Here is a 15,630-nt window from a genome sequence, read left to right on the forward strand (position 1 = left end):
GGCAGTAATTTCATTAGGATATCTAAGATGACAATTGATACATTTCAGTTTTGTGAGTCTTATCTTTGATAAAAAAAAAAAAAAAAAGGAATGCTTTTGATAGAATTCTGCTGACCTTTTATTTCACTGTCTGAAAAGTCACAATCTTGCATTTATTTTCTCATTTGTATTGCTAATGTAATTAAATTAATCCTCTTGGGTTTAAATGTTTTATGAATTTGTGGCTTTAAAGGTTGCAGAGAGAAGTTAAATACACTCTTCTAAAGCTTTTTTGTACAAAATTGTAAATAACTTATCTTTGGATTAAGTTAGCAAGTACGGATGATAAAAGTGCAGTAAGACTGTAAAAATGCCAGTAGTGATTTTTCATTCCTAAGTTTCATCTTTTGTCTTTACACATACACAGCCTTGCTGTGCCTTCATAATGTTGAAAACAGAACTGTATCATCTTCACCCCTCTTATTGGAAAAAGCCTAGCAGCCTGGAAAACCGTTGAGTTTGTTCAATGGGTGCAAAAATAAGTAACCATGGAAACAATTACACTTTAGTAAACAGCAAGCACAGTTAGGTCTCTCCCAGTGAGATAAGAGAACTGGCGTGTATAGTCATTATGAAAGTCTTCTGAGACCCAAGTCTGGGAGCTGCAGAGTAACTAGGAACATATTACCCACAGCGAAGTGTTATTTGGGAGGAGGAATGTCACGTGATATGCAGCACAGTTGAAAAGTCGACTCAGCAGGCTTTGGCTTAGTGATGTGCTTTGTTGTGAAACTGTGCCAGAGACAGCAGTGGGGAGACCAAGGGGGTGGCTGCTAAGAAAGCAAAGTGAGTATTCTGACAGAAAGAAGAATGAACTGTCAAGGAAAATAAATCACAAGCAGAGCAGGACCAACTGATGACCTGCCACAAAACTTCCCAGTAGGACTGCGTGTGACTGACCCTGAAGTTGTCATACGGAGCCAGAGATCACTGAGCACCTTCATTGTGCACAGAAAGGGCAGAGCTCTGCCCTTTTTCATTGTCCCTGCCTGCACGGATAACAGTGCTTTTGGCTTCTTGCATGTCGGATATGTTTAGTAAAAAAACTGTTCCCTATAATACAGTAAAACTAAGAGGGACGATAGAGGGCATTGTGCAATAAAATAGGGTGTTTTATTACACACCACTTAGGGTTTAGTTTAGAAGAATTGTGGAGCAGTTATTTTTATAGTGAGGCTTCCAACATGATCACGTATATCGATGAAATTATTAATATACATTTACATATGTGTGTACATGTGTAATCTGCTGATAGACTTGGCATTTGTCACATTTAGCTTAGTGTGCTAAATGTTAGATTAAATGGTCTACTTTGGTTGTGTGACTGAAAGGTGTACACGTTTTGGTTTTGACAGAACATAAGCTTTTGACTTTTTGTATAGTATACAGGTTAGAATAGGTTTGGAAAGAGAGAAAGGGCTACTAAACCAATAAAATTACTGCATTCTGTAATGTACTGCAGTTATTTCCTTACTTTTTTTGCCAGGTCTACTTACCTGAGAGGGAACAAAAATATAGGCTCCAGAATAATTAGTGAATTTTGCGAATGGGATATTTGACTTTCGAGTTGCTTTTGAGTGCTCAGCTGTGAGGAATAACCTTTACTATAGTAGCTATGTATTTGGTGCTTAATTTCAGACATACTTATTATTAACCACTCTGTAACACAGATTGTAGTGATGTCTCTGAAAGTGAAAAATGAAGCTGGTATACATGCTGGTCACGACCTACCTCTAAGATAGGTTACGTCTTATCGTACCTCTCTTGAGAACATTGCTACTTCTTCAGGTTGTGTGAGTGCTATGCTGCCCTTAGTAAAAGTGGAGGCTACTCTCTACATGGACACCTTCCACAGAAGGCCACTGACTTTGAAAACTTGTTTTCTGAAACTACTCCCTAAATCATAATCTAAATGTATTACATTTCAGGCACACTTCAGAGTCTTTGTTTTTTGTCAGATGTTTTGAGATGGGAAAGTTAATACTGAGCTCAGTTTGGGATTTTAACCACTACTATTTATCTTTAATAACTGTAAAATAGCTTTGGTTCTTTTTTAATGGCACATTATTTAGGTTGTAGAAAGCGTAAATATCGTCAAAGGAATTGAAAAGAAGTTTATTATAAATAATTCTTCCTTTGTATTAAAGTTACTATGTTGCTTTTCTCTAAAAGTCTTCTTGATCTTCATGTTTTTCACAGCTTAAGAAAATGAACACTTTGTGTGAAAACACAGCAAAAGAGCTTGAGATATCCAAAGACAAGATGTATGTTTTAAGTCAAGACCTTAAGGTATGGTTTAATGAACTTAACATTGAATTTAAAAGTTCTGCAATTAGTATCCTTCTAGATTTAAGTTATCTTTTTGTTTTATCAGAATAAGTCTCTATATCTTTGTGTTCTGTTAAGCAGACTAATTACCTAGCAAGCTAGTTTGAAGTCATGCTGCCTTATCCTAGTCACAACCTGAGTCTCTGCAACTGAGCATTCCAGTCATTTCACTTCTGAAATGATTTGAAATATTTTTTTATAATTTGTAAAGTATTGATTTATATTGAAATGAGTGTCAGTATTTTTTTTCTTAACTAACTGTATCTACTTTCTGAAGAGATCTAAAATGAAAAGAATTATTTAATTACCTCTGCACGCATGAAAGAACATTTTATTTAGGATGTCCTTCTCCAATTTTTGTATCAGACGTTAATATAGGTATTAGGTATCAAGTTAATGCACAGTACAAAGTTGCTTATAGTAAGATGTACCTGGGAACTGCTAAAAATGCTTCAGAACTTAATAACTCTTCTCTTTACTTTCTGAATTAGGATATTTTTTTGTTTGTTTGCTTGTTTGTTCTTTGTTTCTGTTTTTGGCTGACATACCACTTTTGTGGAACTCCTGTCTGGTTACACCAGTGGCCAAGGGACTGAGGAAGTCTTGGGGTTGTGGTTAAATTCAATCTCCCAGTTGATAGTATATTATATTATTGCCAAAATAAAATGTCTTTACTCCCAATGTTGCTCAGATTCTTTTGCTGGGGACATTCTGTTTTATCAGATCAGTTTAGTTGCAGATATTTCTGCAACGTACACTGAATCTTATATTAGTTTATATTTGGACACGATCTCTTCTAATTGGTTCTTTCTTTACTAGTTAATTTATGTTGAGGACACATAAGACTACTTCTTCTGTTATAAGTTATTTTAAAATCTTAGGTGCTTTATTTTTTCCTGATGTTTTGCAATAGATATGTGTATTCTTCCTGAAAAAAAAAAATGAGCATGCTTTGTATACAGTACAAAAATTTCTTTAAGTCATTGGTAATAAAATTCAATAAATATTTGTTAGAAATTTGCCAATGCTTTCATCTTTAAATATTCTCATTAAGAAGAAAAGTTGACGTTGTCTAAGGAATTGTCTTTTATATTTTCTGTATAATCAACTATGGTCTTATAGAAAATAAACAGTGCTTCCATTTCGTTTAAGAAAAGCAGTGTTTTAACAACCTGTGGCAGTTCCAGAAGTCCAGTGCTTATAGGAACGACAAGCACGTGTATTTACTCACTCCATGTCAGCAATCTGTGACCCTAAAAGGCATAATTTAAAAAATTGTTTGTTTATGAGTTTGGTCTTGGTAACATGAAAGTACTTGTAACCATTTCTGTTAAATAGTTTGTTTTCATGGTCACACCTCCAAAGGGACTCCTCAAATTGTTATTATCTTTCCATACCATAAAGAGTACATTGTGCACAGTAGCTGTTCATGTTGTCCACCAAGGTGACTGTAATGGATCAGAGATTAACTTAGGAAAGTAATGTGTCTTTTCAGTGTCTTTAAGAGCAGTCCACTCTGCTGAGGATAATTTATGTTCGTGATTTTTGTATTCTCGTTTGGAAAGAGAAACTGGATTCTGAGTTCAGAAGGAAATTTTGTCATACCGTGGTGCTTTTGACTTTCAGAGATACATTTCTGATGTTGTCCAGTTCACAGTTATGTCAACTTTGAAAAGGCTGTTAGTAGCAAGATGCAGATAGGGAGATGTGAGCCTAGAGCCTTCAGCTGCAGAGCTCTGGAGTAATGTGGCATTTCATGGAGCAAAGTTCTTACCAGCATTTCTGTTCTGTGCCTCTGTTCTGCAGGAAGCACGGGATAAGCTGGCCGATGCCAATAAAGAGTTAAATCATCTGCATACTGAGTGTGCAGACAGAACAGCTTTAATAGGAACTTTACAAATGGAACTACAGAATGTGCAGCAGCGCTGGGAGGAGGAGAAAGTACGTGCCGCAGAATCTGAAAATGAAATCCAGAAGCTTACCAGGGCTTACCAGAAGGATATGGAGGTATTACCAGAGACAAGACGACTGTCAAAAAGTCTTTATTTAATCTCACTTTATACATTTACATACATCAGATGGTTACTTTTAGACTTAACAGATTTACCCCAAAAATATGATTTTAAGATACATATTCTGAAATACGTATTTAATATCTACAAGATCTGAGGATACGTTCTTTCTCCTTCCATCTGTGTTGGAACTAATATCTTAATTCTTCTGGTATTTTGAATTTTTGAACAACTGAGTTTATTTAAACAGCTATACCTGGTGAGCATTAATTTTTCTTTCAGCTTGAAAGTCAGCAGAAATATTCTATACACTGGAACATACGGTAGTGTTGTCTTCACGTGTTGTTAATTACTGATTCACGTAGCAATTAATAGTTAGGAAATGTGAAATTTTGCCTGCCTGACCTGAAAATTCTTCTTTGCAACCTATTAGCTTGTTGTGGTGTACTGTAAGTGGGAATTGCTTCAAAACTTTTTATTTCAGGACTTTTTTCTCTGTCTCTTTATAGATGTTGATTTTCTTGCTTTCTTTCACCCTGTAAAGTAGTTCTGTACTAGCAATAGCAGTGATTTTTTTTATCATTCTTGTCCATATTGAGCTCATTACTTCCACAAATTTAAATGTGCATGCCAGTTTGAGTAAAAAGGAAACATTCTTTCCACCTCCCTAGCAGTCTGGTATTTAAATAGTGTCCACATGAAGCAGCTGGAATTGTTATACACATCAGATAATGATTAAAGTGAAGGAAACTAGAAGCCTGGTTATATTGTAAAGTCAGCATGTCTACTGAACTGTGGTTGCATTCAACATGTGTGAATTGATTTGAGGTCTTGGGATCCCTTATTTTCATGCCAAATGTATAATTATCATCCTTGGTTTATCACAGCTCTAGCAAAAATGCAGTGATGATGGCACACTGCAGTTTCCTTGGGAATGAAAAGATCTGCCAGAAATAAAGTTAGAACAAACTAAACTACTTTACTTTTTTTTTTTTTTTTTCCCTTGGCCTAAAACACCATGAAATAATTGTGAGAAAATGCACTGAAATGCAGTGAAAGAGTCAGAAAAAACATAGTCTCTCAACTTAGTTGTCCGCAATTCCTTGATTTAAAGCCTCATCCAGAGCCTCTGGAAAACAATGGGAACCTTTCCACTGGTTTATTGACTTTGAATAAGGGCTCTATTTCTTGTGGCTATTGAGGTACAGCTTTCTGTCATTTTCTTAATGAAGGCTGCTAAGTTGCATATATGTACTAAAAGGATGAAGTCTGGAATTTCCATTGCCTGCTTTTGTTTCTAAGGAGGATTTGTAACATACCAATTTATTATACCACTGACTAAAATCAGTATAAATGAGAGAGATGTGGGTTGTGAAATTTTACTGATGAAGCTGTAAGCCTGCTTTGTCTAGCTATTTGATTGTACACATTTCACACAAAAGAAATTTTTGTATGATTGTAGTCTCAGTTGTTTGAACAGCGTTTTGTGCTGCTCAGCTATGAGACTGCTTTCTGTGTGCTTTGCAGGTATTGGAGGTAAGTATGGCTTGAATGTACCTGGAAGTGTTAAATGCAATTTCATCATTTATGTTACTGATAGCACTACTGATAGCAGTGTCAGGTTGCATTGGTTTTGAGCACTGCAAAATTGGGTTTTCTGTATTTATATGGTATTTCTAATCATACAGATGTTGTACAAACTGTGTTCCTATTTTAACTTCAATATGTTTGACTGTGAATATTAACAGCATTGCCTTTGAAAAGGTTTGAGAATGAGCTCTTATGTGTTTGTTTTTTGTTTTTGTTTTTTTTTAAATCTGTGTTACTACAAGTGTGATGTATCACTTTGGATACTAACATGGTTCATAGTTAACAGTTGATTTTTCTTTTTGTCTCAGGAGAAGCTAACCTTCCTTCATGGCTTGTACCAGCATTTGGTAGCTGGCTGTGTGCTTATAAAACAACCAGAAGGCATCCTAGATAGATTCTCTTGGTCGGAGCTTTGTGCAGTCTTGCAGGAGAATGTTGATGCCCTGATCTTAGACCTCAACAGGGCTAATGAGAAGGTAAGTGTCCTTAGGCACCAGCTACCTCTATTAAATTCGGTGACATTTGTCCACATCACAGTATCATTAAAAAGGACTGACATTCATCTTATTTCAAAAAGAATTTGGGCGTTAATAATTCAATACCATTAATTATGGCTTGTCTACAACTCAGTTTGATGCCATTGCTGTGGGCATGTAAAAGTGACTGAAGTCTGTATGAAGTCTCTAAGCTCCGCTTTCTGTGCAGGACATGCTAATAGTACTAGCCAATATTAGCCACAGGGACCTAATTAAAAGAAAATAAATTAATCTTACTGATGAAGCAATTCAAAGAACTTAGTCATTTACACTAATAAAGCAAGTCTTTATTTTAGCATAAAACAGAAACAAAATGCACTTACTTTAGGAACATCATTTTTAAATTATGTGCTTAAGATTCAGATATACTACTGGAAGAAATGCCCTATGTATTTTTTGTTTAATTATAACTTCTTGACCATGAGATTTATATTCAGAAATACAATAGAAAACAGTTATTTTTGTGAAGTATGTCAGTGCGTGCTAATATTTGTTCGAGGATGGAACTGCACTTTTCTGAGTGACTTCAGTGTTACTAAGCTTTCGTGGCCATTCTTCGTGGAAATCTCGACCTTTTTTAGGAGAAAGAAAAGTTTTAAAAGGACTTAAACTGGCTCTTCTGTCTAACACACACCACTCTTCAGTTTCAGTTCATGTTCTGACACCTTCGATCAGGGCAGTTCTAGACTGCCATGGTCTAGTAGAATGGTTCCAGATCCTGGCTGCTTTGGACATGTTGGTATTGAAGCATCAGAAGGGAAAGGCTGTTTCAGAATCTTCTCATCTGCTGGAATTGTGGGCAGACTTGAGACAGAGCTAGTTTTATTCAGAGAATTATTCTGACTCTTCCCATTATTTGGATAATAACCTAACAGTCAATCAAAACTACAAGAGAAATGTAGATTAGAATAAATTCCGGACTATGGAGACTGACTGTACAGGCAAAATTTCTATTTTCATTTCAAAATAGAGGTGGAAAGAAAGCAGAAGTGAAGGGAGCCACACAGACACAGAGTTTAGAAGAAGATCAGGAGGAGAAACAGGGAACAGGGAATTGGAAGATGTGGGCAGGATGATCTTTTGATTTGTTGAACTTGCTGATCAGGAACTCCTGACACAGCGCTCTCTCAGGCCATCTTTGGCACCTTCAGTAGAAGGTTGTTGCTTTGCTCACCATGAGCCAAATGTAAACACTGGACAAAACACCGCTGCACATTAAGAGAAGTACTGGGAGGTCAGCATGCAACTTGGGCCTGCAGGCTGCTCTGGAGCCAACTCCATTCCCCTTTAAGGTAGCATTTTTGCTTAGAAGGGCTTTAAAAAAGCAGCCAGCACAACCGCTCTGATAAAAAGCACAGCTGACACACTGCACTGATACAAGAGATTGGTTAGCTTTTATTCAGGGCATGTCGGCTTCAAGAATGCAGAGACAGTTTAAGGTAGCTTCAAACTTATATGGAAAGTCAGCAAAAAATAAATTCCGGACTATGGAGACTGACTGTACAGGCAAAATTTCTATTTTCATTTCAAAATAGAGGTGGAAAGAAAGCAGAAGTGAAGGGAGCCACACAGCCACAGAGTTTAGAAGATTCAGAATCAGTTCACTGTTGGCAGTGACTTCGGGTATATTTTTCTTCTTTCAGCATTTTAATTTAGTAAGCTTGTTGTGATTGATTAAGAGGGCTGTAGGGCGCTCATCACATACTTATCAACTTTTTGAGGATTTGGGGCAGCCTTCCTGTGGTCTACCTGTTTTCTCAGAACAAAATTTTTCTTCTGCTCTGTCATGTGATGGTTTTTAAAAATACATTGCTAGTACTCTTTTGTAACAAAATATATGTATGTGTATTTAGAGATTATTGTTAACTTCGTTCATTCCTCCATTAGTTTGCATGGGAACTGAGAAGTTGAATCACAGAGTGAATCCTTTCATGCGCATTGGAATCACGTCATAATCTAGTGAGCTACTTTTTAGAAAAATCTTCTATACACTTCTTGCAGTCACTTTCATACTCAATGTATGAAAAGCACTGGTTTTCTAAGGAAAGAAAAAATGAAATTAAGAGCTAGTTTTTTTTTCATTATTACTTGCAGTTCTTGCAAGCTACTAGAGGACTAGTATGATTGGATTACTAATTTAGCAATACAAGATTTAGCTTTTTTTCAATGTAAGCAAGAGATCTCTGGTTCAGATTTCCAAGAAAGAAGGCAGCAGTTATCTTCAAGAAAGAACAAAGGTGGCCAGAATAAAAGCCATTTTTCTAACATATGTCTTGCAGGATTCAAGAAAGTGTTCTGTCATGAAAGGCTTTTTACTTTTAATAAATACATTAAAGAAATTAAAATTTAGATTTTATTCTGCAAGAGTCAGTGCTTAAATTAATATGCACAGTTAAAGTCAAAAGGTTTATACGTGGGGAGATAATGTTTCTTTTTAAACACCTGTCACATAGATATCTCACCTAGAATATATTTGTAAGAACAAGTCTGATACTATGAAGGAGCTTCAGCGGAGCCGGGAAGATGATATTAGCAAAATGGCTGAACAGATGAAAGCACAGGAAAGCTGTTGGCAGAAACAAAAAAAGTGCCTGGAACAGCAGTACTCAGATCTCCTTGGGGAAGTTCATGCAAGGGCACAGGTATGGTGCTGTGAAGTTCTCTTGTTTTTTTTCCTTGTAAATATTTAATGGACTATTTCAGTAGTTTGAGCTTCTAACCAATTTCAGATTATTTGGGAATTTTAGTGTATTTTAAAAATAATTTAAGAAAAATACTGCATCACTACAGCAACTGTGCTAGTTTTCATTTCTCTCGGAATAGGAAGCAAATGACTATTTAAATACTGCTTATTTCAGTCTAGCACTTACTAGTGACTTTTTTTTTCTTTACAGCTAAAGGTGTAAGATATAAATTACTTGTATTAGAAATTATGTAGTATAGCAGCGTACTGAAAACATGGCTCTCTGCTGTGGGCTGTGCGTTAGCCAAACCTGGAAGATGCTTTATCTGTCAACTAATTGTAAAGAACTGCTGTGTTTCTACCCAGGAAATGCTTTTTCTTAGAAATATCTGTGCATATTTTTTAGAAAAAAAAGTTACGTAGGTGTAGAAACTGATGGGGTACCTTGGCAGTGTAGCATCTGTATGCACAGATTACTCAGCAGAACTTTGTTGTATCTCTGTTCTTTCTAGAGTTCCAGTTTGCATGGAATAAGACATTCTAATTTCCTCTGAATTTCTGCTTTTCAAGTTTGGACCTGCAAATATTGATTAAACTTTTACCTTTTTGAGCTCCACCGGCTTCATGGATATCAGCAGTTAGGACTGCTGTAGTCTTGACTGCCTGCTTCTTGCGAGACTTGATTGTCTTTTCCTTATTATATTTTGGTCCTGTCAACTGTGTTAATCTGGACAGTTGCTGCAGTGCTGAATCAGTTATGCAGATACACTAATGTAGCTTTATTAACATAGAAAGCATATATGAAGGCAAATAGAAAAATGGCAGTTCAGACATGTGTCTTAGATCTGTATTCATGACTTTATCAGTTTTTCTGAGAGCTGTAACTGCACAGCAGTGTGAGTAAAATATCTTGGAGACTGTCGTTTTGGTGTCTTGGAATTGACGTGGAGAATTGGAACTTTTCTGAAAGGTTCCTTTTTAATTGAAATGGGATGTAGCAATATGGAGACAGTAACAACTGCCAGTGCTTCTGCCCTCAGCTAGTACTGTTCAGGATCCCTGACTTCAAGATAGGATCTATGGTTACTGTTAGATTGTACATCACAGCTGTTATTGTTGATCAGGTGAATGATGTAACCAGAAAGCAGTTTCACTGTTTTTCTGTATGACAGAATTTCCCGGAGTTGCCTTAATGCTGATCAGCAATAAACAAACTCCCTACAGATAATGCCATTCTTGTTCCTGGTTTCCATATTCGGTCAGTTGAGCTTAGAATATCTCTTTTCCCTGCCTTATGTAGAAAAAACAGTCCCCATGATTTGGTAGAGTGCCATTCTGAAAATGTTACTATGCCTGTTCCTTAGCCTCACACAGATTATTTATTTAGCCAATGCATAGTCTCATAGGAAATGTCTTCTGAGTTTTAACTAGCAGTTGTTGTTTATTATATAGGCATTTATTAATCTGTCCCCATTTCTTGTGGCAGCTGCTTAAAATAGGAGGGTTTTGTTCTCATATAGAAAAACATGTTGTAAGAGAAAAATCCTGTAACTGTGTAGTTTGTTCCAAAAGTAATTCTTCCTATCTGTTTCTATGGAAACCACAACAGATACAAAGAGCACAATAACACTATTTGAAAGTCCAAATTCTCAGCTACAAAACACAAAACATTGTTTTTCAACATCGTTGCCATCATTAGGTATGCATTTTTGCCAGCAATGAACAACAGCCTGCATACGACACTTGTAAAAATCTGCACCAGTGAAACTTGGTTTCTGTTGCTGTTTCACATTTGCTATGATGGTGGTGGTTTTAGAAAAATGTTGCCCACGCAGTCCATTTTTCATTGGCCCAAACAGATGAAAGTCAGAACAATCCAAATCTAGACTGTATGGTGCTTGAAATAGGACAGTTCAGCCAAGAGTGGTAGTGTTCTCCACGGTCTGGGGCCTGGCATTATCGTGTTGCAGGAGAAACCTTATCTTCTTATGTGGCCTGACTCTGGAAGTTCAAGCCATCAGCATTACAATGTAGCGTTCAAGGTTGATGGTTTGTCCAGGTTGCAGGAAATCAGAAGGATCTCCTTTCCTATTCCAGAAGATAGTGCATACCCTTTTACCTGCTGAAGACTGCATATTGAGCTTTCTCTTTGATGAGGATTTCACTGATCCATGGACTGCCATTTTGAATCCTGCTAGTAGTGGTGACACTACCATCATTACCAGTCTTATCACTGGTAATGATGCAATTACGAGACCAGGAGATTGTCACCTTCACTTTCATATTCATTCATTATTTCCTGACAAACGTGTATGTGGTGTTCATTCTGTTCCTGAGTGAGCAATCATGGGACCCATCTGGCACAAACTTTGTGATATTCCAGTCTTGTCACCATCGTTTCAATGCATTGAAGCAGATATTTCTAGTTCCATGCGTAGTTCCCTGATTGTAATTTGTTGATTCGTCCGGATGCGGTGATCAAGGCGCTCTTCATTCTGCGATGTAACAGCTATGCATGGCTATCCAGAATGTGGCTTGTCTTTCATGTTGTTTTTTCCACTGCTGAAAACCACCACCCACCACCTCACTGTGCTCACATCCAGTGTTTGGGCTCCATAAATGTTCAGCAATCATCGATGAATGTCAGCGGGTGCAATTTTTTCTGCATGGAGGAATTCAGTGGCACACTTTTTCTTCGTCTACACTTCCATGTCGGATGCCATTCTGTCAGACTGGCCCTCTGCTATCTGTCACATAGCATCAACATGTAATGGAATAGTGTTGGAGAAGTTCAACCTCTCTTCCATACCAACATCATCTGCCTCTGATGTCTTGGGCCAACATTACACAATAGGAGGCATTACTTTCAGAGCAGCCCTCATATGTTAAAATGTTAATTTCAACAGATTAACAAAATTTTACCAAAAGAGGAAAGGGGAAAAAATCCTTTAGGGATTTAAAAAAAAAAAAAAAGGTCTTTTATTAGATTTTGGTTTTTTGGTTGTTAAGGAGCTTTGCTTTTGGTGAATTAGACAAAGGCTGTGGTATCTTGCAAAAACATCAGAATTTAGTGTTTCAACCCAGAAAAATAAAACAAATGAGATACAGAAAGATGTTCTGAAACCAATTCATTATATTTCTAGCTTTCAGTTCTGTTTTCTTGCCAAAATAAAGCGTAAGGACACAAAAACGAGTACAATAAAACTCTGCTGCTGAATTTCTGAATTTTCAGTGTCTGAATTTTTAGTAAATGGTTCTTAAAATTCACCAAGTTCGTAAGCCACTCAGGAATCCCTCAGAATTGAAGCACCCAAGGAAGCTGGCTTGCCAGCATTTAGGAGGAGCATTCTGTATTTCTTTCAAAATTGTCCATTTGAGTTTCGAAGAAAGCCTTAAAAATAATGAAGAGGAAGTTGTAATTAATTATTAGACATTGACAGTATATCTTTTTTTAAAAAAAATCTGTTGTTAGGGAATGTCTTGTTCACTTTTGCTTGTTCTTATATAACTAGAAGGATTTAAATGCTATATTTTATTTTGTTTTTAAAAAAAAGAAAAGTAAGCTTTAATTAGCTGGAGAACTGAATGTTAGTGTAGCTGCCTAACAGCCCTGTAGGGATCATACTTTTATGTTTGTTTACTCAGATATTGGCCTTTCACCTGTTCTGGCCAGAAACCATAAGTTGTTTTCTAAATTCAGCTTACCTTTTGAGTTGCTTCCAGTCATGCTACCAGCTTTTTTTTTTCTGTAGAAATCGAACACTGTAAATAATACAGTAGCTCTGAAAATATTGTACATGTTCATACTTAATTTTAGAGTGAGATATGAGGCCTCTGAGTTGCATTTTATAATTGAATTGTTCAGTTATCTATTCTACTTTTGTGTTATGGGAAATATTTTAATAAGGCTACACTGTTTTACATACCAATAGGTTTTATGAATGCTGCTTTCTCAATATCTGTATTGTCAAAACATCTGCAAAATCTACCTGCTGTTGTTCTATTTCTTCCTCTTGAAGAGGAAGGTGTGTGTGGTCATGAAAGTGTCATTCTGTTTGTCTTCCTAGTCTAGCCAAAATGCTTTTTTCCTCTGTCAAAAAAATATTTAAATATTTATTTGGTTAAAGACCTTCTGAGCTGTCAGGGTTGCCTTTTTACAGAAACTTGTAAATTTTGTTTCAATTCTAGGGATAGCTTATGTACTTTTTCCTCTCCATGTTTATTGGAAGAGGCAGAAGAAATTAGAGTGCATCCATTTGCTTGAGGCCTGTAGCAAAGTTGACATGTAGAAACATGGCTGGTAGATACCATTTGAGTTCTGTTTTGCCCTCATTTTCCCGCAGGAATAACCACTGATCCCCATTTTTAAACAAAACTGTTGAGAGCTCCAAGAGAGGAAGCTAAAGCCTTAACGTAGTCCTCTCTGTTTATCATACTGACTTGGCATTCTACATTTTTGTGTTCACATATTGTAACTAGAGCTTGAAAGAAAAAAATATTGACTTGAGCTTGTGGTTTCTTTGTGAAGTGTATAAAAATTACTTCTTTTTATCACTGGATCCTGCTTAAACATAGACTCAAGTACTCCAATCACAGAGGACTCTCATGCATCGGGAAGCCAATCTAAGCCTCTGAGACTACAGCATAATGTCTTGATTCTAGTACAAGAACATGCATGGCATCAACACCAACGAGCATGCATGGTCTAAGTATAGTCCCGGTGTTTTTGATGTCATCACTTTTCTTCTTCACTGTTTTTAACATTCCTCCTTCCCCGTTTAAAGGCTTAGAGAGGGAAAAAAATGATACAAGCTGAAAAAAATCCATGATGGATGTAGTGAAAATAAAAATGCCTGTATTACATTGTTCTTTTCAAAACAGTGTCTCTGTTCTGTATGAGACATAATTAATCTGTGAATTTATAAGTAGGGGGTTGATTACAAAGTAATTAGGAGATCACCTTTATTTCCCCTTTTCCAGCTGCTACCAATCTGTCTATTTTTATCTTCCAGAGTTTTCCTTACTTTTTTTCCTCTCATACTTTCTTTTCTGCTTTGAAGAACAATGTTCTTTCTGAAACAGGAACATGTAGTTGTGTATTGTTAGGCAAACAATTGTGTTGTGGACAGCCAGGTACCATTGATCACATACTGTGATCTATTGTTGTAAATGTGGTTTAGCTTCAGAAATCTGGAGTCCGGTCAGAGTTACAGAACACTGTGCAAATTTTACTCATGTTGATGTTTAGTTTGCATATATGTGTTTCTATAGCTTTTTTCTAGGAGACATGTTTTAGCTATTTTGTTGACAATATTCTTTTAGCTGCTTTTTTTTTTTTTTTTTTTTTTAAGTTTAAATTTTTTTTTTTTTTTTTTTAATTTAAGCAATTACCTTCAGTTAATATATCTTCTATTTTGTTTTGTTTTGTTTTTCCTCCTCCTTTATCCCAGGAATACCAAGAAACAGCAGAGAACAACAAAGAAAAAATCTGTGTCCTTGAAAAAAGACGGGAGCAATTGGCCCTTGAAAATCTCTATGTGAAAAATACATTAACACAGATTCGGAAGGAGCATTCATCTCTCCTGGCAGCATGTGCGCTATTGGCAGGTGCCCTGTATCCTCTCTATGGCCGATCATGTGCCATGGCTATACAAAGAGACCTTCTTCAGGAGCAGGTCAACGTTTATGAATTAGTCAACCAGGAAATTAGGACTCTTGTTCATGTTCTCTCTGGTGTAGATGGGGAGAAGGAAGATGATGCGAAAATTAAGAAACAGAAATTCAGAGGCCTGATACGTGTGTTCCGAAGAGGTGTGATTGCAGTTTTGGCAGCTAACAGACTTAAAGTTCTATCCCAGTCTTCTAGTTGCCTCTTCTCATTGATAAATGGCTTTAAAGAAGGCACTGGAATTCTAGTGTGTGTAGGGGACTCCAAAGGCAAGCATAATATGTCAAGTAAGCTAATTGTTTTCTTGTTTTATAAATGTTATGTCACATTACATGATTAGTGAATAATAAATAATAATGTTAGTAATAGGGTGTAAAGTCTCATGTATTAACATCTTAACAAATGGATTTTCCGCATTTCTTGACAAATGTAATTTCCCCAAAAAAGACACTACTTAGTCTGTACAGCTGTAACCTTTCTTTCGGTGCTTCACATGTGATTTCATACTGTCTGATATCTCTGACACTTCTACTATGTGTTTTGGAATTAGATACCACCGTATCTTCTGTTTCATCTGTTTTAGAAAAGATAACTCTTTTTATAAATCAGTTTCACAATTTTTATCCTACTCAAAATGGGAAAAAAAAATTGCATTTTGATTCAGGTGTAATATTAGTATAGAATGTCTGATGTATTTTCTCTGGAGATTATATAGTCTTTCTCTTCCTTTCTGTTACCGAATTGCTTCCCCTCCAGGAAAGAATGATATCCAAA

General features: G+C 36.3%; 1 protein-coding gene across 6 annotated transcripts in view; it reads left to right on the forward strand.

The window, feature by feature from the left end:
* The window catches only part of CCDC171 (coiled-coil domain containing 171), a 186,611-nt gene that overhangs the window by 54,715 nt on the left and 116,266 nt on the right, over positions 1–15,630 (forward strand). For all 6 annotated transcript variants that reach the window (XR_006170278.1, XR_006170279.1, XM_042826746.1 and 3 more), the window contains exons 12-16: positions 2,239–2,328; positions 4,174–4,374; positions 6,278–6,445; positions 8,959–9,147; positions 14,639–15,143. Coding sequence is in view for 4 of the 6 variants with exons in the window: in XM_042826746.1 (XP_042682680.1) it covers positions 2,239–2,328; positions 4,174–4,374; positions 6,278–6,445; positions 8,959–9,147; positions 14,639–15,143 (1,153 nt within the window). In the remaining 2 variants the exon portion in view is untranslated. The remainder of the gene's footprint in view (positions 1–2,238; positions 2,329–4,173; positions 4,375–6,277; positions 6,446–8,958; positions 9,148–14,638; positions 15,144–15,630) is intronic.

Source organism: Centrocercus urophasianus, unplaced genomic scaffold (genome assembly GCF_019232065.1).
Source record: "Centrocercus urophasianus isolate 14NV4802_14NV808 unplaced genomic scaffold, USGS_Curo_1.0 seq_27, whole genome shotgun sequence".
Classification (NCBI taxonomy): domain Eukaryota; kingdom Metazoa; phylum Chordata; class Aves; order Galliformes; family Phasianidae; genus Centrocercus; species Centrocercus urophasianus.